The 26,402-nt window shown below is 39.1% G+C and overlaps 1 protein-coding gene and 1 non-coding gene across 2 annotated transcripts in view; both read left to right on the plus strand.

Annotated features, from left to right (window-relative positions):
- The window catches only part of UBE4A (ubiquitination factor E4A), a 32,903-nt gene that overhangs the window by 3,442 nt on the left and 3,059 nt on the right, over positions 1-26,402 (plus strand). The window contains exons 2-19 of the mRNA XM_001502841.7: positions 1,175-1,336; positions 5,064-5,237; positions 5,837-5,949; positions 6,784-6,936; positions 7,674-7,833; positions 8,332-8,534; positions 8,740-8,931; positions 9,849-10,182; positions 11,298-11,418; positions 12,982-13,286; positions 14,639-14,771; positions 15,800-15,987; positions 17,719-17,819; positions 17,934-18,047; positions 19,782-19,956; positions 22,789-22,969; positions 23,397-23,544; positions 25,071-25,228. Coding sequence (XP_001502891.3) covers positions 1,216-1,336; positions 5,064-5,237; positions 5,837-5,949; positions 6,784-6,936; positions 7,674-7,833; positions 8,332-8,534; positions 8,740-8,931; positions 9,849-10,182; positions 11,298-11,418; positions 12,982-13,286; positions 14,639-14,771; positions 15,800-15,987; positions 17,719-17,819; positions 17,934-18,047; positions 19,782-19,956; positions 22,789-22,969; positions 23,397-23,544; positions 25,071-25,228 — 3,074 coding nt within the window. The 5' untranslated portion in view covers positions 1,175-1,215. The remainder of the gene's footprint in view (positions 1-1,174; positions 1,337-5,063; positions 5,238-5,836; positions 5,950-6,783; positions 6,937-7,673; positions 7,834-8,331; positions 8,535-8,739; positions 8,932-9,848; positions 10,183-11,297; positions 11,419-12,981; positions 13,287-14,638; positions 14,772-15,799; positions 15,988-17,718; positions 17,820-17,933; positions 18,048-19,781; positions 19,957-22,788; positions 22,970-23,396; positions 23,545-25,070; positions 25,229-26,402) is intronic.
- LOC111774526 (small nucleolar RNA SNORA48) lies at positions 7,352-7,496 on the plus strand. The gene has a single exon (XR_002809522.1). It is a non-coding gene; the product is annotated as a small nucleolar RNA SNORA48 (small nucleolar RNA).

The raw sequence follows: 26,402 nt of genomic DNA on the forward strand, positions 1-26,402 counted from the left end.
TTCTGTGCTGTAGCCTTAAAATTTCAGACAAGGGAGGAAGCCTTTCAGGGAGTTCTGCTCATCCTCTTGTGCCACTGAGTCCCCTTGGTGCGTGAATGAGGAAATGTAATCAGGAGAGTGCAAATGCAGGTTCAGTCAGCTCCACTAAATACCTCTGAGGGATGCACCCATTTCCTCTTACATACTTGACCTGACCATTGGAATTTGTGTTTCTTCACTATTGTAAAAAATCAGATAAACAGTGAAAGTTAAATATAGAATTAAGCAAAGACCATTTAGTTTTTAGTGGAAGAAATATCAGTAGTTGTAAGCCTAAGAGTAGAGATAGATTGTTTAATATATATTTAAAACGCACAACATGCTGCTTATCTGGTTCCTGTCCTGATTTGCCATTCCATGTCTGAGATATAGGTGTATATTTTAGTTTCTATGTAGCTGAGGAATTCCCAGCTCCAACCCTAAGTCATAGAAGCAAGAGCAAGCATCACCTTATGCACACGGCAAATGAGAACTAGTTGGCCAGCCTAGAGATTTATGGGAAATCCGTAGTTCTTGTATTTTTTTTTTTTTTTGAGGAAGATTGGCCCTGAGCTAACATCTGTGCCAATCTTCCTCTTTTTGCTTGAGGAAGATTGCCCCTGAGCTAACATCTGTGCCAATCCTCTATTTTGTATATGGGATGCCACCACAGCATGGCTTGATGAGCGGTGTGTAGGTCTGTGCCCGGGATCTGAACCTGTGAACCCCAGGCCACCAAAGCAGAGCACATGAATTTACCACTACAGTCTGGCGCTTCTTGTACTATTTTTAAGTGCCACATTGTTGTTAGAATTAGTAGGTGAGTTCTTTCTTTGACTTCAGCAATTCTTTCTACTTACCCTATTTTTTAAAGGTATAGCAAATAGAAACATGTCAACCGATAAATGCATTCCAGCTGAACATTTTTAAGCTTTTTGGTTTTAGCTGCCCCCAAATAAGCCCACCTTGTCCACTTGGTAGGTTTGTAACCCTTTTGCCAAAAGTGTCTTGAATCTTGAAACAGGAATTGGAAAGTCTTACCCAAAGCCTTTTAAAATATATTGTATTCAAGAAATGAGAAAAGAAACAACTATGTGTATGTTACAGCTGTTGTTTTATCTGCCCTTCTCCGTCTAATGCCTGTCCCCCCCCATAGCCCCTCCCCCTAGGTCTGGATGGAGGAAACTTTAAAGTGAAATGACAGACCAGGAGAATAACAACAACATCTCAAGTAACCCCTTTGCTGCTCTTTTTGGCTCCCTGGCTGATGCCAAGCAGTTTGCAGCAATCCAAAAAGAGCAGCTGAAGCAGCAATCTGGTAAGTGGAGGAGCCAATGGCAGCAGATGAGATGACCTAGAATGGGGCCTTCCCAAACTTGTATTCTTTGGGTCCTTCGTTGCAATTGGAATTTCAGTTTGGGGCAGAAGTTGTTTTTTGTTTGTTTAAGGGCAGAAGTTGTTTCTTGTTGATTTTTGTTGTTTGTTTTGGGTCCTCTCCTCCCTTTGCTCCCTCCTGCATCAAAAGAGACCAGATAACAGGTGGTTCCATAGTAACAGATGCCAATCGTGATCCCAAAGCTGTCAAGCTGTTTTATGTTAAAAATCACCTGGTAAAAGCTATTTAAATAAATCTCTTTAACATAGGAAACAGGTTGTAGGTTTAAGTGTGGAAAGCAAGTCACATGCAACTGTAGAAGGGAGATGTATAAAAGGAAGAATTATAAAAGCTTTGAGGCCTGTAGACAAATAAATAAGGTGTGTTCTTAAGACCAGCGCTTCAGTCTTCTCTCCAGCGAAATGCTTCTTCCGTTCCACGGAGTGGCCTCTTTTGTAGCATTTTGTACTGCTATTAGGACAGACTTCTAAGAAAATCTGATCCTTAGCCTTAATGTGAAAAAAATTAAAATAATATCTCACTAATCAGAAAAATGATTTTCCTTATCAGGGACCAAAATTAAGATCAAGTCTGGCTTCCTCCTATAAGGAGATATATACTAGAAGAATTAGGATGGTGTTTCTTAAACTTATTAATCTTCTGAGGGTACTCACAATCTTTCAAGCCAGCATTGTTCCCTTTCTCCTCCCTCCAAAAATAATAATAGTGTTTTTCTTTTTAGGAAAGGAGAAATATTTATATTTTCCCTTTATTTTGTTTATTTTGCAAGTGTTCAGATTCATGGCCAAGTTGTGGCCTTGCTCTCTGGTTAGGATTAAATAAAAAGGAGGTAAGAGTGAGACAGATAAATAGAAGACAGGGTGATGGGTGAAGCAAGGGAGAAATAAATGTAACGTTGACTTTGTCATGTGATAGAAAGAGGCAGCTCTGGGCCTCCGTTTCTGAAGTCTCTCCCAGATTTCTAAGATACAGGATCAGATTGGGAAGCCTGGGATTAGGAAATTGTAGGTAAGAAAGGAGAGTGACAAATAGGAAAAATAAGAAAATGGGAAAATATAATGTATGAGTATATGGTTGAGGGAAGTTTTGCTAAATAGATTCTTATCTCCTATCACTCTTGGAGTTCAGAGGAGAACTTAACAGTCTTCTGGCTGTAAAGAGCCATAAGGCTGGCTAGAGTTGGGAGCATTGCAGGCACCAAGCAGTGAGGACAAATCAGCTACATGCCCTTCTGTTACTATTTTGGCACTTCATCATCTTAGTTTGTTTACACTGAGTTTATCATGCCACCAGGTCTAACCTGTTTTTCACCAGCAGTTAGTACTCTGCCAAAACCTTTGGCCTCCTGTACTGAGCTTCGCTTAACTAAACTCACCACACTGAAGCAAATCTTGCTTCTGAGAGTTTTGCCTGGACTTCCAGAATAGCCATTTCGCCAGTAGAGAAAAGCAGATACAGACTCATGTGTGGCTTTTAGTGAATATCACTACTTTTATACTCATTCAACATGAGTGCCATTTTGAGAGGCACTGTTTTAAGTGGCTTTATATAAAAGTAGAGGGAGTCGATAATAAGAAAAAGTAACAAATTGGAAAAAAAAGAACAAAAGATATGAACAAGCAGTTCGTATACAATAATCAAACAATTAAAAAATTCAGATTCACCGATAATTTTAAAAATGCCCATTAAAACAACAATTAGATAACATTTTACCTGTGAAATTTGTGAAGATTTAAACAGGCACTCTCATGTACTGTTGGTGGGCATGTAAATTAGAGTAGTCTTTCTGAGGGTAATTTCGTAGTAGTGCATGTTAACTGCTAAATGTTAAACTCTTTTATACAGCAATTCTTCTACAAATTTATCCTGCAGAAATATTCATACAAGTGCACAAAAAGAGTAAGTTATCTTTAGTGAAGTATTGTTTGAAATCATGAAAAATTGGAAACAACCCAAATGTTCATCAGTTGAGAAGTAGTTACATAAATCATACTGCATGCATGCAATGCAGTACAATGGAGCCTTTGAAAAGAATGAGGTAGGCCTATAAATGACCTAACAGAGAAAGGTGTTAGTGCTGATTAAGTTTAAAAAGCAAGCTGAAAATCAGTATATATAGTATGATCAGATTTTTTTTTTAAACATTAAAAATCATAGTAATAAACATTAGCATCAGAATAGGAAAAAAATCTGGAACACTTTGCTGAGTTAAGTGGTTGTCCATTGGGAATTGGTTCAGAGACTTTTTACATTATATTTTCCTGTACAGTTTGGAATTATTAAAACAAATGTGTTCTCTTAAAATCAGGGCAAAGCTATATATTTAAAATAATTAAAGGCATATTGACCTGTTAGGTAATCTAGGATTCTATAGAGAAGGTAGTGTTGCTGTTTTTGGCAGTATGGAGTGCAGTTAATTATGAGTAGAAAAGATAAAGCTTTTGCTTTGTAAAATGTGGTAGGATTTATAGCGAGGGATTTCAGAATCCTGTACTTAAGATGTTGCCTAATACAACTTAACAGCAAAAAACAATCCAGTTGAAAAATGGGCAGAGGATCTGAATAGACATTTTTCCAAAGAAGACATACAGATGGCCAAGAGGTACATGAAAAGGATCTCAGCATCACTAATCATCAGGGAAATGCAAATCAAAACCACAAGGAAATATCACCTCGCACCTGTTAGAATGGCTGTTAGCAAAAAGACAAGACATAAGTGTTGGTGAGGATGTGGAGAAAAAGGACCCCTTGTGCACTGTTGGTGGGAATGTAAACTGGTGCAGCCACTGTGGACAACAGCATGGAGGTTGCTCAGAAAATTAAAACTAGAACTACCATGTGATCCAGCAATCCCACTTCTGGGCATATATGCAAAGAAAACAAAAACACTCACTCAAAATGGTATCTGTACCCCCATGTTCATTGCAGCATTATTTACAATAGTCGAGATATGGAAACAACCTAAGCATCCATTGATAGATGAACACATAAAGAAGTTGTGGTATATACAGAATACTATCCAGCCATAAAAAAGAAGGAAAACTTGCCATTTGCAACAACATGGATGGAGCTTAAGGGCATTATGCCAAGTGAAATAAGTCAGACAGAGAAAGACACTTATATGTGGAATCTGGAAAAAAACAAAAAATGAGTTGAGATACAGAGAACAGATTGGTGATTGCCAGAGGCAAGGGGTGGACGAAATGGGTGAAGGGGATCAAAAGGTACAAACTTCCAGTTATAATAAGTCATGGGGATCTAACGTACAGCATAGTGACCATAGTTAATAACACTATGTTACATATTTGAAAGTTGCTGAGAGAGTAGATCTTAAAAGTTTTCATCGCAAGAAGAAAAAGATTTTGTAACTGTATGGTAGTGGGTGTTAACTAGACTTATTGTGGTGATCATTTTGTAATATATATACAAGTGTTGAATTTTTATGTTGTACACCTGAAACTAATATAATGTTATATGTCAATTATGCCTCAATTAAAAAAAAAAGATACTGCCTGACTTAAGATGTTCACTGATTAGATGACTAACTTGTTTTACATCCGAATTTATCCTCTTCTTGGTTACGTTTATCATTCTTGGTAGTATGTGTGGCTCTCTCTTAAAGAGAGGTGTGGCTTACATTTTCTGGCAGATGAACTCCCAGCTAGCCCAGATGACTCGGATAATAGTGTGTCAGAGAGCCTGGATGAATTTGATTACTCTGTGGCCGAGATTAGCCGCTCATTCCGTTCACAGCAGGAAATATGTGAGCAACTCAACATCAATCACATGATCCAAAGGATCTTCCTCATTACTCTGGACAACAGTGAGTTACAGACTTGGACCATTGTTTCATTTCCCTGCCCTTCCTACCTGAGCTAGGGACTTGCTCTTAGAAACCTGTTGTATTTCATGGTTAAACAAACCCACCGCATTCCCTGGAACACAGGGTTTATATTTCAGTGATGCTTTTAGTGTGACCTAAAAACAGTTTTTAGACACAGATACAACTTTCATTCCCATTTTGATATTGATTGGGCTGTATAGCTACTTGCCTTTACTACCATAAAAGGGAAATGGTAGCCAAATCCACTTTCTTCTCAAAGATGACCTAAATATTTAGATGGAAGCCCCAAGAGATGTCAGTGTTTTCCCTCTGTGCCCTATCTGTAGTTAAAACCCGAAAGTTAGCACTGATGTTTGGGATTTACTCTTTGAATATTACGATGTTAGGTTTATAACAGAGCCTATGCTCTTGCGGAAAAAAAAAAAAGATTTAAATTGTTAGATACTGGTTTGTGTGTCAAGATCGTTCTGATATTACCTGAGTCACACTTGGAGTTCAAGAGAAGTGCTGTCAAGATCCATCGTCTGCATAAAATAGAAGCATTATCCTTAACCTACCAGATGAAAACTGTTTCCCAGGTGACCCAAGCTTGAAAAGTGGGAATGGCATCCCCAGCCGTTGTGTGTATTTGGAAGAAATGGCAGTAGACCTGGAAGATCAAGACTGGCTTGATATGAACAACGTTGAGCAGGTACTATTCTTAATGTGTCTTACGTATACCCTCAGCAAAAATTAACCATGCAGCTGAACTCTGCTCTCCTTTCTCCAACCGTGACTTTGCTTACCTCCGTCTCTTACATTGTGGTGTTCCTCGTTTGGAATCTTCTCATTACCATGTCACAGTCCAAATCTACCCATCCTTTAAGACCCAGTTAAAATGCCGTCTTATTTACAAAGCGTTGGCAGGTTGGAGTTGTTATTCTCTCCTCTGAGTTCCTAATCTATCTGTGCATCTCTTATGGAAATTGTCGCTTTCTCTCTCATGTAGTGGCATTTTATGTACCTGTCTTAGCTCCTCTATTAGACTCTAAGATCTTGAGGGCAAGCCCCATCTTGTTCTACTTTATATCTTTTCCAAAATCAATACAGTGCATTTTACTTTATAGGTGCCTAATTAATATTAAAGGAATAAAAGTTTGGTAGGGAAGACACTTGACAAGTGGTAGTTTATACATTTAAATTATCTTTATGTAAGTCTGAGTGAGGTCAGCAATCACACATAAGAGATTTCCCATATAAGTTTAGTCATTGATTCTCAACACCATTCAACATGTATTCTTTTAATGCTTACTCTGTGCTATACTAGACACTTGAGCTTGATTTAGGATAACTTTATATGTATACAATTATATTTGTATCTGTAATATTTTCTAAAGTAGTAAGACGCTGGGTCCTTTTTGCCCCTTGCCTCTACATCCTGTGATTCTCGCAATAACCTATATCAGATTTACCTTTTACATCTTCATGTTCCGAGATTAACTCTACAATGGTTTAGTATTTTTGTTTTGTTTGTTTTTCTTAATAGGCTGTCTTTGCTCGCTTATTACTTCAAGATCCAGGCAACCACTTGATTAACATGACTTCTTCTACAACGTTGAATCTCTCTGCTGATCGAGATGCAGGGGAGAGGCACATTTTTTGTTACCTTTATTCCTGCTTCCAAAGAGCCAAGGAAGAGGTAAAGGAGTAATCCCCGTTGAGTGCTATTTTGTCCTCTTCGGTGTAACTGTAACACGTAAGCCAGAGAGTTGGATCAATGTCTTTTCTATCAGTTTGTATACAGCATAGTATATCTGGAACTGGATATCAGAGGCACTATAGTTTGTCTTCTGAAGTTTTAGTCTCTCCTTTCTCTGGCTTGGGGTCCACCCCTTTCCCCAGTTAACCAGTGCCTCCTATTCTGTCTACAAACCTCTTAAAAAATCATACATTTAATAAAAATTAAAAAAATAAAAAATCAATCATTTAATAAAAATTAAAAAAAGGTGTGATAAATTCATTTCCACTGAGGTGTAAATAATAGAGTCGGCTAATCTTTGTCACTTCCAGGATTGGAATTCTAACAGGTAGGTGATTCCTTAAATCAAAGAATGATCCCCTGGCAATGGGCAAAGAGACACCTGATTGGTGGTGTTGCTCTTATATCAGTCAGGGGCAAAATAGTTGTACAGTCCTTTGTTCATCCTAGCTTGATGCCTGGGTTGGTGGCCAGAGCTGTTTCATGCCTAGGGCACGTTAAAAAAAAATTAAAAAATAGAAAATAAATAAAAGAATGAACTCTCACGAATTTTCAAGCATCCACAGGAGAGCAATATTGTTTTGGACACAATGTCTTTTCCATTCTTTTTGCTCTGTCGACCCTTGATTGAGGTCATAGAGCTAGACTCTTCCCTCTCTTCTTCATGCTGTTTCCAGATTACCAAAGTTCCAGAGAACCTGCTGCCCTTTGCAGTGCAGTGCAGGAACCTCACTGTCTCCAATACCCGAACAGTTCTCCTCACCCCAGAGATCTATGTTGACCAAAACATCCATGAGCAACTGGTAGATTTGATGTTGGAAGCCATCCAAGGAGCCCGTGAGTACATAAGCAAGATCTGTGAGCTTCTGTATTTTGATTTGCAAATTTAAAATTCCTCTAATTGCATTAGAAAGTCTCAGAGCCACTATGGTTCCAGTATAAATTAAGGAAGAGAACTCACACCTTGACCTTTGGGGTTGAATACCAGTGGAATTACCAAAAGTATCACAAGCGTAAAGAGCCAGTGTGTAAAGGCATATAAAAACTCCTGTCGGGGCTGGCCCGGTGGTGCAGTGGTTAAGTTCGCACATTCTGCTTCAGCGGCCCGGGGTTTGCCAGTTCAGATCCCAGATGCAGATGTGGCACCACTTGGCAAGCCATGCTGTGGTGGGTGTCCCACATATAAAGTAGAGGAAGATGGGCACAGATGTTAGCTCAGGGCCAGTCTTCCTCAGCAAAAAGAGGAGGATTGGCAGCAGATGTTAGCTCAGAGCTAATCTACCTCAAAAAAAAATTTCCTGTGGCCTCCTTTCTCTCTCATTTGTCTTCTGTTAGATTTTGAAGATGTAACTGAGTTTCTGGAAGAGGTCATTGAAGCTTTGATATTGGATGAGGAAGTTCGAACATTTCCAGAAGTCATGATTCCAGTGTTTGATATTTTACTGGGCCGGATAAAAGATCTAGAACTCTGCCAGATCCTGCTGTATGCATATCTGGATATTCTTCTCTATTTCACTAGGCAAAAGGATGTGGCAAAGGTGGGTCTGCAAGGTGGTATATATTCAGTTGAGTTGGAGATTTAATACTTGATGCTTCTCTATCCTGAGGGCACTGTGATCTTAGCTATTGAGTAGGAGAAAGATATATTGGGTGTTGTATAAACTTAACTCTTTGAGGTCCTCTCACTCCATCACCTTCAGCTCATGATACAAACGAATAAGTAGGACTTCTCTTCTCCTACAGGTTTTTGTAGACTACATTCAGCCCAAGGACCCTAGCAATGGGCAGATGTACCAGAAGACCTTGCTGGGAGTAATCCTGAATATCTCCTGCTTATTAAAGACTCCGGGTGTAGTAGAAAATCACGGCTACTTCCTGACTCCATCTCGTTCCAGTCCCCAGGAGATCAAAGTCCAAGAGGCCAACATCCATCAGGTGGAAATGTTTGCCAGTGTACCCTAGCCCCCTGATCTTAGATTAAGCGGAGTTTCCTCAGGAAGCAGATGCAGATAAGGCTGCTTGAGCCTCTTTGGGAAAGCAGATTGATCTGACTGGCTCTGTACCATAATCGTGTAAAGAAATGTCCTCTTTTAGCATGTGCTAAGAGCGAAGGATAAACCTTTGTGTGGTCTAAGAATAAGCTGCTGCCGTTCTTTGCCCAATGCTGTAGCACAGCCGCTTCCTCTCAACCCTCGTTTTTCTCACCAAGCTATTATAACTTTAGCTCCTAAAGTTTTCTGACTGAACTCCAGCTTATAAACCAATTTTTTCCTCTTTCCCTCCTTGCACGTATGTCTTCTGTATTTGGGCTTCTTAGCATAAATTATAGTAGAGGTCTGGCCAACATGAGGCAGTAAATGATTGAATTGGGGATACTTTAAATCTCCTGTCATCACAACTCTCTAAAACAGGGGTTGGCAAATTACAGCAGTGGCCAAATCCAGCCTGCCACCTGTTTTTGTAAACACGTTTATTGAACACAGCCATGCCTATTTGTATATGTATTGTTTATGGCTTGATTTCATGCCACAGTGTTACAGTTGAATAGTTGCTACAGAGACCATATGGCATGCAAAGCTGAAAATATTTATCATCTGTCCCTTTGCAGAGTTTACAGACCCCTACTCTAAAGCTATGTAAATGCTGTCTGCAGTTTGACAGCTCATCAGGAAATCTCATAAGTGCACAGAAATTTTTTTTAATCAGAACTGGGGGATAAGGCACAGAAAGAGTGAGAGAAAAGACTAGGATTAGCATATTTTTGGAAATTGCCAATGGCTAAGGTTTGGGAGTAACAAATATTAGGATTATGAAACTGGAATGTTCTGTGGTTGTGTTTTCTGGTTAAACAGTTCATGGCTCAGTTTCATGAAAAGATCTACCAGATGCTGAAGAACTTACTCCAGCTCTCTCCAGAAACCAAACACTGTATCTTGTCCTGGCTTGGAAACTGTTTGCATGCAAATGCAGGCCGCACCAAGATTTGGGCCAATCAGATGCCAGAAATCTTCTTCCAAATGTATGCCTCGGATGCCTTCTTTCTGAATCTGGGTGCTGCTCTCCTGAAGCTATGCCAGCCATTTTGCAAACCCAGATCCTCTCGACTCCTTACCTTTAATCCCACTTACTGTGCCCTGAAGGAGTTGAATGATGAAGAACGAAAAATAAAAAATGTACACATGAGAGGTAGGGGGCAACTGGGCTTCTCAAAATATGTGTGTGTGTGTGTGTGTGTGTGTGATATCTAGGGCATTCACTTCCTTATCCTTTTTCACAAAGGTGTACTTTCTCAAGATAAGGCAGAAAGAAGAGGTATTACAAATATTAAAAAGACAGACTTTAAAAAAAAAAACCGGTACCGTTTTCATGTGCTTCAGTGAGATCTTTTCTCAGAATTTGGCAGCCTTGGGGATTCATTTAATCATTCTTTATAAAAATGAATAAAGCACAGCCCTTGTCCTTTTTGAACTCAAAGCCTCCAGAAGAAGGCAGATATATTAACAGATAATCATAATATGGTATAGGACTAAGCTATAGGAGCACAGAGGAGGGAGTGAGTAATAAATTCTACAGAAGTTGGAGTCTTTGTAGCTGAATCTTGAAAGATGAGTTGGGTTTACCAGGCAAAGGAGTGAAAGAAAGAATCCCTTTATACAGAGGGAATAACGAGTATAAAGGTACAAAGCTATGGAAAGACTTGACTGAGGACAAGTGAGAAGTTCAGTCTGGCTAGAGCAAGGGGTAAGTGAGGGGAGGGTTATGGAAATTTACAGGAAATGAGTCTAAGGAAGAAGAAGATTGGGGCCACATTGGAGAAAACTCGAACAATACAGAAAAGTAAAAAGAAGAAAATAAATCACTCATAATTCTACCAGTCAAAATGAATCACTCTTAATTTTGGTGTATTTCTTCCTAGTTTTATAAGTCTCCTAATTATAAAAGTAATACATGCTCAAAGCAAATAATCTTAACTACAGAAAAGCACAGTATAGATACAAATGATCCATTGTGTATCACTTGGAGAAATCTACACTGTTCTCTGTCATTCGTTTTAATTTTTGGTGATTTCATGGTCAAGCTAAAGAGATTTAAGTACATTTTCTGTAGACAGTAAGAAGCCAAAAGACGTTTTTAGACAAGAGAGTGGTACTGTGACAAGATTTGTTTTTAAGAAGCTAGTACTAAAGGAAAAGAAGATATCACTGGTAGCCGTATGGAAGTTGAACTGGAGTAAGAGGACACTGGAGACTAAGATAGATGCCTATGGCAAGCCATTTACTATTCCTTTTAACTTCTTTGAGGTTTGGACAAAGAAACCTGTTTGATCCCAGCTGTGCAGGAGCCGAAGTTTCCCCAGAGCTACAACCTTGTAACAGAGAACCTTGTCCTGACGGAGTACACCTTGTACTTGGGATTTCACAGGTAACCAGCTGATCAGTTGTGTTGATAACCAGAAGTGAGTCTTAGAGATATAATCTCTCACTTTATTCTGAAGGCTCACATTAGGATCTAGTAGGAAAAGGGCATTATATGCATTTATTCATGTTTACATGAATTGGCTTTGTCCAAATAACTTGAATTTATTTTTAATTTTTGGCCTGTAAAACTTTTTAAAATTAAAGATACACTAATATTTTTCACTAAACTTGAAAATTTTTAAGTCACTATATTCCTATTCTGCGAAAGTGGAATTGTTTTCATTTTACATTTCACCTTGTAATCTTGAGTTTTTATTACTTATGACTCCTGATGAAAAAAGACCAAGCTTTACTCTATAGCATAGAGACAAAATTGGCAAAATTAAACAAATGTTTATAAGGGATTCCATTAAGATCAGTGGGACCACAAAAGATCTATATATCAAAGATAAAGAGGATTCTAAAAGCGTGAAGATTTGAGAATTAGAGTGTATGACTTCTAAAAATGGTTCTGATTCTGGCTAGCCATATGTCATTCTATGATTTTTCCCCCCTCTGATTTAGCTGATTGTGACTACAGATATAAATAAGAGGAGAAAATAGCTACTCACTCATAGTTATAGTCTACAGGAAGGAGTTGTGAAAATAGCAATTTTTAATGCTTTCTCAGGATACTTAAATTGACACAGAACGTTTTTCAAAACTCAGCAAATTTCTGGAAAAATGAAATTGTATCTTTATTAGAGAGTTTTTCTATCCCTGTCATTCATATTTTAAATGAGACTACAGATAAAATTCAGCATGTGCTTAACCTGTTCAGTTGCATAGATTCAAACACAAAAATTAATGCCAGCTAGTTTCCCTGTATTCGTTTGCTAACCCTAGACATTTTCTGCAGGGCCAAGGAAGGTGATTTTTTACCATAGACATAGAGACAGCTATTCATAACATTGAAATATGGGTCTTCCTTTCATTAGAGAACATTTGGCTGACCCTTTGTGAAGAATAATTTAGTTTTATGTTGAACAACAGAAGACTGGAAGCTGGTCTTAGGTTGCATCTCAGGTGGTTACTAGTTTATATGTGGTCATTACTAATCTAGAGTCCTTTTTCACCAGCTTTAGTTCTCTACTAACTGTGGAAAGACCGTCCATGTAACCACAGCAAAGTACAATCATTGCGCTTGTGTAGTGTCAAACTATCCTGCTAGGCTTCTTGTACTTTGCCTAATAATTATTTATTTTACGTAATAACGGCCCAGTCTACACCCTGCTTAACCAAGCTGCTGTTCTTTGAGTGGTGCATTCAGCTGAAGGCTGCTACCTTTTCGTAATTAGCTTCAGTAATGTTGAATATTTGGTAACACTTTCCTAGTGCTCTGCCCCCCGCCTCTGTCCTGCCAGTCACTTTTGTGAGTGCCTTCTGTGTCATCACAGTTGCAGCTCCCTACATCCTCAAAGAGAATGCTAGAATAAATAAATGAGGATTTGTTTTTCTGGAGCAGTCTGTACTCAGCTGTCCTATATGAGCCTCCCTGACCCAGTCTCTTCTGCTTTCTTGGGGGCAGGTTACATGATCAGATGGTAAAAATCAACCAGAATCTGCATCGGCTGCAGGTTGCATGGCGCGATGCTCAGCAAAGTTCTAGCCCTGCTGCTGACAACCTCCGTGAGCAGTTTGAACGACTGATGACCATCTATCTTTCCACCAAGACTGCCATGACTGAGCCACAGATGCTTCAAAACTGCCTAAATTTGCAGGTGTCCATGGCTGTTCTACTAGTTCAACTGGCCATAGGCAATGAGGGCTCCCAGCCGATAGAGCTAACTTTTCCTTTGCCAGATGGCTACAGCTCTTTAGCTTATGTGCCAGGTAAGCAGGCTCTCCCTTGGGAACTTCCTATTTATAGCATCTAAGTTCAACTGGGTCACTTTGGAAGTTTATTCCTCAAAATACGCTTCCTTAGTTATCATTCAACTGTTTTTGGAGAAACAGCTCAAACTTATAGATAACATCTACAGGTCAAATTATGGGGGAACTGACAGCTTGTTCCTCATCCTTACGCCCCCACTGCTCTGCATATCAGAAAATAGTCTTAAACGGATTAAGTGCAGTCAAGGTTTTCAGAGTTGCTAGTTTCTATCATTAATATTGTTTGTTGTTCAACTTATAAATTTACCTAACTCTCCCTTTGCTTTTCTTTTGGAAAAAAATCATCTCCTGTTGGTTAACCCAGAAGGGAGTGTGTGTGTGTGTGTGTGTGTGTGTGTGTGTGTGTCTATCAGTGAGGGGTCGGCTGATACATACCATCAAATCAGGGTATATGTTCTTAATCACTATGTTGGTCGTCTATTGCTGAGTAACAAATTACCCTAAAACATAGCAACTTAAAACAGCAAACATTCTCTCACATTTCTGTGGGTCAAGAATCCAGGAGCAGCTTAGCTGCACGGTTCTGCCTCTGGGTCTCAGGAGGTTGCCGCCAAGCTGTCAGCCAGAGCCATAGGGATCTGAAGACTCGACCAGGGCTGGAGGATCTGCTGACAAGCCTAGTCATGTGGTTGTTGGCAGACCTCGCTTGCTTGCTAGTGTCTTTTCCAGACCATACAAGTCTCTCCTTAGTACTGCTCTTGATATGGCAGCTGGCTTTCCCCAGAGCAAGTGACCAAAATGGAAGCTATAGGCTTTTATAACCTAATCATGGAAATGACATACCATTGCTTCTGTATGCCCCAGGGTGTATCTTCTACCCTGGAAGAATGTAGGAGGGGACACACGTGGGCAGGAATACCAGGAGGGAAGGACCATTGGAGGACCATCCTGGAGACTGGCGACCACAGTCATCTATTGTATTCATCTTCATTCAAGATTCTTCATACACCTAAAGGGTTATTTAAAGCACAGTTATCTTTGAATGTGGAAAAAATATGTATATGTCATTATACTTTCTTAAATTGCAGTGGTATGTTACCAATATTTTATGTCCCTACTATTCTTATACTTGATAAAAATAAAAATTAAAAATAAATAAAATAAAATAAATAAAAACTGACTTACGTTTAAAGGAAATTCTACATTTATTAACTTATCACCATTCCTAGTACCTATAAGACATTTGAGTTTTTTTAACCTTCATTAAGTAAAGTGTAAGGGAGGAATTTAAATATTGCTTAGTACAGAGAGACAGATGTTTGGCTAATTCCAGTGAATATTTTCTTTTTCAGAATTTTTTGCAGATAATCTGGGTGACTTCCTCATTTTTCTACGCCGCTTTGCTGATGACATCTTGGAGACGTCAGCAGATTCCCTGGAACATGTCCTTAACTTTATCACCATTTTCACTGGAAGCATAGAAAGGTGAAGTGCTAAAAGCTTGGCTGTATCACGTTTAGAGCTGCAAAACATTCAGAAGACTTCTAAACCAAGAAATAAACAAGCCTGAATCATAAGGGGTTACCTTCAGAAGTTGTGTTAACATTAATGAATCACCTGACCATCCTTATGGGTAGCCAAAACTCCCACTCTTGAGAGGCATAATAAACAAAGGACTTTGCCTACAGAGAATTTGAACCTACATATAAGGTACCTGATGGGAATTCCATTGCTAGTCCCTGGTTAAAATAGTTACCTTAATGCCAGAAACAGTACCAGTGGCAGCCAGGTGCTAATGATCTAATAATTGTATAACAAAGTTTGTTCTTAAAATGGATGAACGGTAAACTTAAGTAAATGCTTTCTGATTTCAAGTTTTCTCACTCATAGCTCCTAGTCCTCTTTCCCAAAGGAAGATACTCACTGACCTGTAGAGTTGCTTCTCTGATATTTTGGCACCTAAGCCAAAGGAAACAATGTGTGCATAAATGAAGATTTGCTGCACAAAGCGGAGAATGATCCACAGCCCCTTGGGCCATGTCAGTGAGAAGTAGGAAGAAGGCAGTCCTTCACTGAGCTGAGCAGACCTAAAGAGAAATCGTAGGTCAACAAGTATTTGTTAGGCACACATGGTGTATACATTGTAAGTAATGGAGAATAATTTTATCCTGGTCCTTGCCCAAAGAAAGCTGGGAAAGGCAAGTATATCCCAGATGAAGCTGTCAGAGAATACTAAGCAGTAAATAATGCCTTATTATAGAGAAGTAAACAGAATGGCTAAGCATTACATAAAAACTTAAGTACTCACCCTCATGTTTGGTAAGCTGTGATCTCAGGAGTTGAGTAGTATACCCTGCATTACCCTCAGAAATTGACAGACTTAAAACTGGAGAATCCCATTTTTTTCCTGTAATAGTGGTATAGGATGTTTTGACTCCTCATGTGGAGAGAACAGTCATAAATTTGGAGCTAAGTCTTTTTTACCTTCAGCTTGCTTTCTGCCCTATTTGCAGGATGAAGAATCCCCACCTAAGGGCCAAACTGGCTGAGGTATTGGAAGCAGTGATGCCCCACCTAGATCAGACCCCAAATCCCTTGGTATCCAGTGTGTTCCACCGGAAACGTGTGTTCTGCAATTTTCCTTATGCACCCCACCTTGCAGAAGCTCTAATCAAGGTCTTTGTGGACATTGAGTTTACAGGTAAAGCAGTCGAGAACCGAGAAGCTGGAGTTTCATAGCTTGATCAGTGTTTGAATGTCAGAAAAAATGTCATCTGCCGTCATCTATTGAATACCTACTATGTGCCAGCCCTGATGCTAATTGTTTTCTTTACATTGTCCCATTAATTTGTCACCCTCTAGAAAGTTCTACCATATTCTCCCTGTTTTACATATGAGAACATGGCTGCTCAAAAAGATTAAGTTATTTGTCTGTGTCCTACAACTGAGTGGTAGAACTAGGTCTGTTTCACATAAGAAAAAATCATACTCATCAACTTTATTATATTGCTTGATCAGATCATACTCAAACAAGTTAGGCTGTCAAATTAAAACACAGGTCTTTAGTTCTGCCTCAAAATTGCAGAATAGTGGATAAGGAGATAATATGCTGTTTAGATATTCTTTTATCTTATCCAGACTTCTAACTCTGTAACAGTCTAATCATTAGATTAAGAATAACGGGGCTGGCCCTGTGGCCAAGTGGTTAAGTTCACATGCTCTGCTTTGGCAGCCCAGGGTTTTGCTGGTTCAGATCCTGGGCATGGACATGGCACCACTCATCAAGCCACGCTAAGGCAGTGTCCCACATAGCACAACCAGAGGCACTCTCAACCAGAATATACAACTATGTACTGGGGGGGGCTTTGGGGAGAAGAATTAAAAAAAAAAAAAAGAAGATTGGCAACGGTTGTTAGCTCAGGTGCCAATCTTTAAAAAGAAAAAAAAAGAGTAACACCAGGCAACATTCCCTTTCTCTCTTGGCCTTTTGAGATCTAACTCTAAGATGCTGTGTTTGAGTAAACAGTACCCCGTCTCCACTAATAAACAAGATATGTTAAGCAGTTATTTAAGACCCCTTTTAAAGGGGATGTCCTACCGTTCAATGGTAAATATAAATAACATTTAAGAGGCATTTAGCATCTTACTGACTGTCTTTCCATATTTGAATTTTGACTTGCTTACCTCTGAGCCTCTGTTTCCCATCTGTAAAATGGGTTGAAGTGATGATTAAGTGAGATAGTGCATGTAAATCATAATACATAAGAAGTTGCACGATAAATCACTGTAATTATCTCATTATTTGTATTATAATTCGTGTTTTATTTATGAGGAAGTGGAAGTTGAGAAAGGTTAAGAGACTTGTATTAAGTGGAGCCAGAAGGAAAACCTAGGTCTTGGGACTCCACGTCCCCTGTTCTTCAGTACATGATGCAGCCTGTAGAGCTCTCGTGTACCTCTGCTACCTCAGAAGCAGTATAGGCCTCTGATTTTTATCTCCTGACCTGATTTTTCAGAGTAATCAAGAAATAGTTGGCTACACAGTTGGGATGTTATCTGTGAAGAATGTGGAGATTACTTAGTATCCCATTCTGTACATGGCTGTCACCGCCACGGTGGCCAGTTCAGAGGCCTTGTTCAAAGTCTAATAAGTACTCTGCGTTTGGATATGGAAGCATTTGTTTCCCTTCGCTTTTATTGTATAGCCTGGTCCTCATCCTTTTCCATGTAAGCTGTCCCTTACATCTGCCTCCCTCTTCTTCTGTCAGTAAGGAAACAGGCAAACACTTGGCTACAAATCTAGGCCTTTATAAACTCCCAGGGCAGATTTTGCCAGTAGCTTGACACATTCAGAATAAAAGAATGGCTATACATAGACATAAGCTCTTACTGTTTCTCTGATTGCTGGTTTCTTGCTCTTACCTTACTCCAGGAGACCCCCATCAATTTGAACAAAAGTTTAATTACCGCCGTCCCATGTATCCCATCCTAAGGTACATGTGGGGAACAGATACGTATCGAGAGAGCATTAAGGTGAGAGAGTTTTTGGTGAAACCAAAACTGAACTATCCATATGTTGCTTCAGATAAGCCCTGGTGAGTTGTGGTTCAGTACTGAAATGCTTTTCTCTTGGGGTGGGACTTACAGGATTTGGCTGACTATGCCTCTAAGAATTTGGAAGCCATGAATCCCCCACTTTTCCTCCGCTTTCTTAACCTGCTAATGAACGATGCCATCTTCCTTTTGGATGAAGCCATACAGGTAAAAAAAAAAAAAAGAAACACCAAAAAAACAGATTTAACTGCCTCTATACCAGCAAATCATAATCAGAACATTCTTTTTACCTTTTTTTTTTTTTTTGAGGAAGATTAGCCCTGAGCTAACTACTGCCAATCCTCCTCTTTTTGCTGAGGAAGACCAGCTCTGAGCTAACATCTGTGCCTGTCTTCCTCTACTTTATATGTGGGACGCCTACCACAGCATGGCTTTTGCCAAGTGGTGCCATGTCTGCACCCGGGATCCGAACTGGTGAACCCGGGCGGCCGAGAAGCGAAACGTGCAAACCCAACCACTGCGCCACTGGGCTGGCCCTGCTTTTTACCTTTTAATCATGATAGAGCAATCCTTATGCCCCTAGTACCAGTCTTGGACACCAAAACTTCTTGAATAGTAGTGTACCACCATCCCTGCCATTACAGAGCTTGATAGGTATTGTTCCATTAGAGAATAAGATCAAGGGTCCTTGAAGCCTCTTGAGCTAGGGTGATTCTTCGGCAGACATTGGAAAAGAAATTGTGATGCGTCCAAACTAAGGTGCACTGGCAGAACTAATGAGGCCAGCACCACAGAGAGAAGTTACAGGATCTTGTGTTTTGTCAGTGACTTTCAACCTTTTTCTTTCCCAACACATCAGTCGTAGTGGCTCACCAAGGCAGTGATTCCTATCCCTCTCTCCTAAAAGATTCTGATTTTTGAACCACTACTTGAAAAAAAAATCTCTGGTCTTAGTTATTTTTTCATATAAAGACTCCAAGTCATCAATATTCTTCATCTGTCCGCTGCCTCGCAAATCTTTAGCTATATTTGAAACATGGGTTGCACCAATTGTACACCTGAGTGCCTCTCGGCTCCTTCAGCGTATCATATTCTTAACCATCCCTTATGGAGCTGCCAGTTGCTCCTATAAAAACTTCCCTTATCTGCGAGAGGTATAAGATAGATAAGGCATGACCCAGTGGGCACTGAAGCAGGTAAATCATGAGGGTAGCCCATTGGACAGCCATGAGCTCCTCATAGTGATTAGCAATGCCCCAGTAACTTATATTTAATTTGTGAGAAAAGTTTCTTGCTTTTTTCATAATACTATACTTTAAGATTTTAAATAGGTTTTCTTAGAAAACAAGAACAAGTCCTGTAATAAACAGACCCTTTTAAGAAAGAGCTGTGTGACACAAAGAATAACACAGATGGCATTTTCACGGGACTGTAAGTTTAACACATTGTTTGCTACAGCAACAAGAATGATGAGCGGTAGAGGGTTTTAAATACTTAGGGTTTTCCTCCCATACATCTTTCATATTTGATAAAGCTTTGTTTTTTGATAAGCAGTTTTTAGGGATTTTTTTTATCGTTTAGGAGGGATTTGTCCTGTTTTTCCCTGTAACCTGTTTGTTCGTTTTTGTCTAGTTTTCATGTATTCCACTATTTATCATCCTATGTATTTCATAGATCTTAATATTTCTAGGAGAATTACCCATGAGTCTACCCAGGCTGAAACAAATCTCCATGGAGCCACAATTTCTTTTTCTTTTTCTTTTTTTTTCCACAATTTCTTTTTAAGCTTCAGCCCTATGCTGAGAAGTTAAGTCTCATGTCTCTTGTATAGTCCCTGATTTTCCTAGCTTAGTGGACTAGATTTTAGATAGGACCTCTTAAATATTATCTTCCTTTCAACTGCTCTTTCTTCTCTCTTTGTTCCATCTGTGATTTCTGTAGTATTTGAGCAAGATAAAGATTCAGCAGATTGAGAAGGACCGAGGCGAGTGGGATAGTCTGACTCCAGAAGCCCGCCGAGAGAAGGAGGCTGGCCTACAGATGTTTGGACAGCTGGCACGTTTCCATAACATCATGTCCAATGAAACAATTGGTACCCTTGCCTTTCTGACATCAGGTAAGGACACGAAGCACTGCTTTCCCAAAAAGTGCAAGGGTCGAGATCTGCTTCCTTTGAGGGGTCAGCCCAGCTGAAACTAAGAATTCAGACTCTGATGACAGCATCCTCCAGTGTCTGAGAGGGAAATGAATCACTAGAGAAGCTTCGAGAAGAATGATGATGCCCATTCTTGACACGGGATTGAGGAAATCGTCCCCCTCGCACAGCTGTCAGAAAGCATAAGTTGATATAATTTTTCTTAAGGACAAGTTAGCCATATAAATATATCTAGGGATATGTGTGTGTTTACCTGAAAAATATTCTTGACCTCTGGTTAAATGTAGTAGACCAAACAAAGACAGTTATCTCTCTTTGGAGCTGCACTGGCCAATTCAGTAGCCACTTTCCACATTTGGCTATCAAGCATTTAAATTGTGGCCAGTCTGAATTGAGATATACTGTAAGTATAAAATACACACTGCAAGACATAGTATTTAAAAAGAGTATAAAATATTTTATTAATAATTTTTATATTGATTACATATGAAATGACAACCAAGGATCACCAGACATTTGAGGAAATCTTCCAATGTGAAACACAGATAATAGATGAAAACTTTTTTAAAAACTTTATAATCTCAGAGGGATAAGAGAAGATACAGCATCCATAAAACAAGAACAAAGAGGCAATTAAAAGGATTATTCAAAGACTAAAAAAGTGCCCTCAGATATTGGAGATGTAACTTCAGAAATTTTTAGAAGTCAGTAGAAGGATTAGAAGATGAATTCAAGGAACTATTCCATGAAACTAGAACAGAAGGAAAAAGAGATGGAAGTTAGAAGAGAAAGGATAAGGAAATAAAGGATCAATCTAGGAAATCTCAAAAGAGAAAAATGGAGGGGAGGAAATTATCAAAGAAATAATGACAAGTGGTTAAGTTCACATGCTCTGCTTCGGCGGCCCAGGGTTTCACCAGTTCGAATCCTGGGCGCGGACACGGCACTGCTCATCAGGCCACGCTGAGGCAGCATCCCACATGCCACAACTAGAAGGAACCAAAACTATGTACCGGGGGACTTTGAGGAGAAAAAGAAAAAATAAAATCTTTAAAATTGTAACAAAATAAAAAGAAAGAAAGAATACCAAAAAATTCCCAAAGACTAAAAAGCCTCTAAAGTGAAAGGAGCTGCCAAGTGCCTAGCACAGGGGATTTGTTAAAAACCCACACTAAGGTTTATCATTGTGACATTTCAGAAAATCAGGGTAAAGAGAAGATCCTAAAAGATCCCAGAGAAAAATCAGGTCATGTGACTATGGTTTAAGTATCAGAACGTCTTCGAATTTCACAACAGTGACATTTGAAGCCAGAACACATTCCTGATCCAAAATGTTTTTTCAGCCTAGAATCCTACAGCCAGCCAAATTATCAGTTCTATATGAGAGTAAAATATAAGGACATTGTCACATGTGAAGATATCATATTTACTTCCAGTGTACCCTTTCTTGAGAAGCTACAAAAAGATATACTCCATCAAAATGAGAGAGTAAACCCAGAAGGAGGAAAGTTGAATCCCCTAAGAGGGAGACAAAGGAAGTTCCCGGGATGATGGTAGAAGGAGCTTGTATGACCGCCACGCAGCAGGCCTGTAGAGCAAGGAATCCAGATTCGAGTGATAGATGGAAGCTTCCAGAAGGAACATTTCCCAAAAGTACAGAACTGCTAGAAATGATCCTGTTGAGAACTTTACATTTCTGGTGGAGTTTAGAAAGATTTTGTGATAGGTACTCTAAAAATAAATAAACAAAAAAACCCAAAAAGTTGTACTAAAAAGTATGTATATTACTTTATATGTATAACCATTAGGATACTACATGGCTCCACTGCAAACGATATTTACATAATCTTAATGACATGAACTCTAAATTATTTAACCAAAGATTTGTTTCTATATTGGAGGGATCTGTATTGGGGGTAGAGGGGCAAGAATAAGAGCTAAATTCTCATCAGGTAATGACTAAAATTTAAAAATCAAGAACCAGCAGTACTAAGCAAGCCTTATCATGCTATCTGGCTTGTTCAACTTGGCACGTATTAATTTATTTTTTAAAAATTTTGGTCTGTGACCTAGCAGTTCCGTACAAATTCTGTAATGTCTACAAGGTATGTACACAATGAAGTTCATCAGTAAGTGAAATAATAGAAAAGCATTGAAAACAACATCATGTCCAACAATAAAGATAGAGTAAATAAATAACTTCTGGTGTAGTCACACACTGGAAAACTAGGTGGCTGTTAGAAAGGGTGTAAAGTATTGCTATCCTATAGAACTTTCTGTGAAAGAAATGTTCTGTAAACCTGGACTGTCCAGTACTATAGACACTAGTCACATGTGGCCATTGAACACTTGAAATGTGGCTAGTATGACTGAGGAACTGAATTTTTTATTTAATTTTAATTAAGTAGCCACATGTGGCCAGTGGCCACATATATTTGCATGTGTATAAATATGGACAGAAAAGCTAGAAGGATATATTAGCAAACTGTTAATATATGTAATATATATAATTAGCATAATATATGTAATTAGCAATAATATATATAATTAGCAAACTGCTAATATATATAATATAATAATAAACACCCAGTGTTAATTTCTGGGTGGTAGTTTTTGTATTTTGTTTGTTTGCCTTTGCTTGTCTATATTTTCTAATATTACTGCAATGAAAATGTATTATTTATGCAATTAAAAAATAGTAGTCCCCAGAGGTTTCCAAGTAAAACTGTGAGACATAATAAGTAAAAGATTGCTACTGGATTGAGTTTTCACCGGCTTTGGCTTTTTTCCCAGAGATCAAATCACTGTTTGTGCATCCTTTCCTGGCCGAGCGCATCATCTCCATGCTGAACTACTTCCTGCAGCACCTGGTTGGCCCCAAGATGGGGGCCTTAAAAGTCAAGGACTTCAGTGAATTTGACTTCAAACCCCAGCAGCTCGTATCAGACATCTGCACTATCTACTTAAATCTGGGGTATCTGAGATTTAAATTGGGCAAGCGAGAGGGGATGCTAATGTTTTAATTTGGGGTTTTGCTAATAACTGGTTGGTAATGATGTGGAAATAGAAAAGAAATGGTTCATTTCCAGTTGGTTGATGAAGGAATCTTCTGTAGTTTCAAGTAATGAGATCTGTGGGACATTGTTTACAATTTCCAACATTCTGCCTTGATCTGTGCAAAGATAAGCTTGACTGGTTTACCATTGTTTGGAAAAGCAGTATTCTTTTAAGGCCACAGGATACCTGATAGACTTCCTTCCAAAAAATTAGAAGAAATCATTCTATATAGAAAGACCATTCATGACATATAAGTGATGGGGAACCTTGTTCCTCAGCCCATGCTTTATCTCCCTCATTGACCTGTTCTCTGATGCTGTTTCTTTCTGATGCCGACCTCCCAGGGATGAGGAGAATTTCTGTGCCACTGTGCCCAAGGATGGACGCTCCTATTCCCCAACTCTCTTTGCCCAGACAGTCCGAGTCTTGAAGAAAATAAATAAGCCTGGGAATATGATTGTGGCTTTCAGCAGCTTAGCAGAGAGAATCAAGGTGAGGAGGAGGCTAATTTGTTTATTAACATGTTCAGTAAAAATCACATTGTTGACCCTGTTTCAGGAAAAAAGAGCATTCCACTGAGAAAATATAAACAAATGATTTTCCCTGGTCAGTCAATAACTCAAACTACCATATTATTTTTTTTTTCCTGAGGAAGATTCATGCTGAGCTAACATCTGTGCCAGTCTTCCTCTATTTCACATGTGGGTCACCACCACAGCATGGCTGACAAGTGGTTTGGGCCACCGAAGCAGAGCACGCCGAAATTAACCACTACGCCATGGGACTGGCCTCCAGAACTACCATATTCTTAATATTAGTCTCTTTGACGTGAGGGTGAGACCAGAAAAGTGATTTAAGAAGCTTATACTAGAAGAGAAGAATGTACAGATTTTTGTAGGCTGTTTTTATGAAAATTATTCTGAACAGTGTTACCAATAGATTTGATAATCTACAATGTTAATACAGAAGGACTTTTTAGAATAGAATTCAAGATTAGTAGTTTTTAGTCTTTGATTTTTATTGATTTTCTTTGTTTTCTATATTTGTAGTTGCTACTTGCCTTATATGGGAATAGCCATACATTTTAAAGATTAAAATACTATGGTGGAGGCGGGCCCCGTGGCCAAGTGGTTAAGTTCCCGCGCTCTGCTTCAGCAGCTCAGGGTTTCACCGGTTCGGATCCTGGGCGTGGACCTAGCACTGTTCATGCTGAAGTGGTGTCCCACACAGCAGAGCCAGAAGGACCTACAACTAGAATATACAACTATGTATTGGGGGGGCTTTGGGGAGAAGAAGAAACAAAAAGAAGAAGAAGATTGGCAACAGATGTTAGCTCAGGTGCCAATCTTTAAAAAAACAATACTATGTTGTATTCAGCTAATCCCTTTGATTGGAGTATGACAAAGCTCTATTAGCAGTTAGGAAGAAGGAAAAATTATGGCAGAGAGTCTAATAAAAACCTTCCTTATCGATATCAGTCATCCCTTCACTGAGTTACTTATTTATTGAGTTGGGCTTCATCTTTGCCTGGAGCTTAGCCAGAGGGGTCCCTGAGGAACTAGAGTCATGAAGGAATCAAATGTTGAAGCCACTTTTAAATTCCTTTACCTGTTTGTACCTAAAACCGGAAGCTGCTTTTCATACACAGACTTCATGAGTGACTCTGTAGTTATGCAAATAATAACCCTCCCACCCCCATCCCTTTTTGAATTATGACATTTACAACAGGACTGTTGCCAGAAGGATGTTGTACGTGATGTGTTTCTTTTCCTGTTAACACTTAAACCCATTTCCAGTCATGACTGCTAGCAGCTGAGCCGAACTGAAGCTACAGAGTTGGGGCTGAATGCTAAATGTGCTCCTATCCATCTTGGATTGTTTAGAAAATAAAGCTGAGAATTGTCATTGTTCCCTGTAAAGGGTTATTAATGACCTTTTAAGGGTAAGGCATAGTCGTTGAGCATTTTGAATTCAGCTGCTCTGTGAATTCAGCTTAACTACCAGGCGTTTGTGCTCAGTCTCTAGCAGACCTTCAGCAACAGGAAGAGGAGACCTATGCAGATGCCTGCGATGAGTTCCTGGATCCCATCATGAGCACACTGATGTCTGACCCTGTGGTGCTGCCATCTTCCAGAGTCACTGTGGATAGATCCACCATTGCCAGACATTTGCTCAGGTATGCCAGCCCCAAAAACAGCCTCAAGAGTACAGATGTAAGTTAGTTTGCTGTCATCTTTTTGTCCCAGATTCCTAATTTAGAACTGTGCACCCAATAGGCCCTATATTGGTGATTTATTAAGGGGTTGGGGAGGCATTTTGGTAGAAGTATATGACTTGATTGTTGAGGATTTAAACATCCAAAGCAAGACACCTTGTTGAGAAATGCTGGCTCTAACCTCGCCGCCCCCTTCCTTAAGGAAATAACTTCTATCAACAAATGTTATAAAATATGTCAACCTGGAGTATAAGTTGACTTGAAAATTGTTTTAATTTGATTTTAGTTATAAAAACATAAAAGATAGGGTTTTTTTAATTCAAGTTTTACCCTATATTCATCCTATGGGTTAACTCACATTCTGCTGCTGCTATCGTACTCAGCCATGGTGACACCAGTTTTCTGCAGTCTGCCTGCTCTAAGTGCAGCATTAGACAGAAATGGGTACTGATAACGTTATAAACCAATGTCACCGCAATTTAGAAAAAGAGAGGAAAAAATGGGTACTGAGAGACCCTGCCTACTTAAAATTAAGTTATATAAGTTGACCCAAATTTAAGGAAATACTGTTTTTAAAATATTGACAAAAAGGATTTTCTACTTTCTGGTATTTGATGTTAAGCATTCACCATCTGCATGATGCTGTGCTAGGTGATATGCCTTTTCCAAAGTATCAGTGAAAATTTATATTTAATTGTGGCCTCAGAATACAGAGAGAAGCTATATCAGCCCTCAAAGTGTGTTATAAACCTTCTTACCTGTCTGGAAACCATAATCTGCATTTACATGTGTAGCAATCAGCTAACTAAATTGTCATTCTACAAGCTTTATCCCTTAACATCTTATACTCTTTCGAGTCTGTCAGTAAAACTACAAACAGCTCTTTATGCTGACATGAGTGTACAGGGTCTCTGCCTTAGGGAAACTGAATCAAATAATCTGAACAGTAATGTTGAGAGAGTTTGTTAAGAAGCAGAGAGACAAAGTAGCTACATAATCTGCAAAACAAAAACAACTTCCTGAACCACTTTCTCTTCTCTTTCTTTCTAAGCTCAAGTCAGCGCTTGATTCAAAGTTATAATGCACTCTAGCTTCAGTGAGAGGCTTAGGATGTTAGAACTTATGGAAATAACCC

This window comes from Equus caballus, chromosome 7 (assembly GCF_041296265.1).
Source record: "Equus caballus isolate H_3958 breed thoroughbred chromosome 7, TB-T2T, whole genome shotgun sequence".
NCBI classification, from domain to species: Eukaryota; Metazoa; Chordata; class Mammalia; order Perissodactyla; family Equidae; genus Equus; species Equus caballus.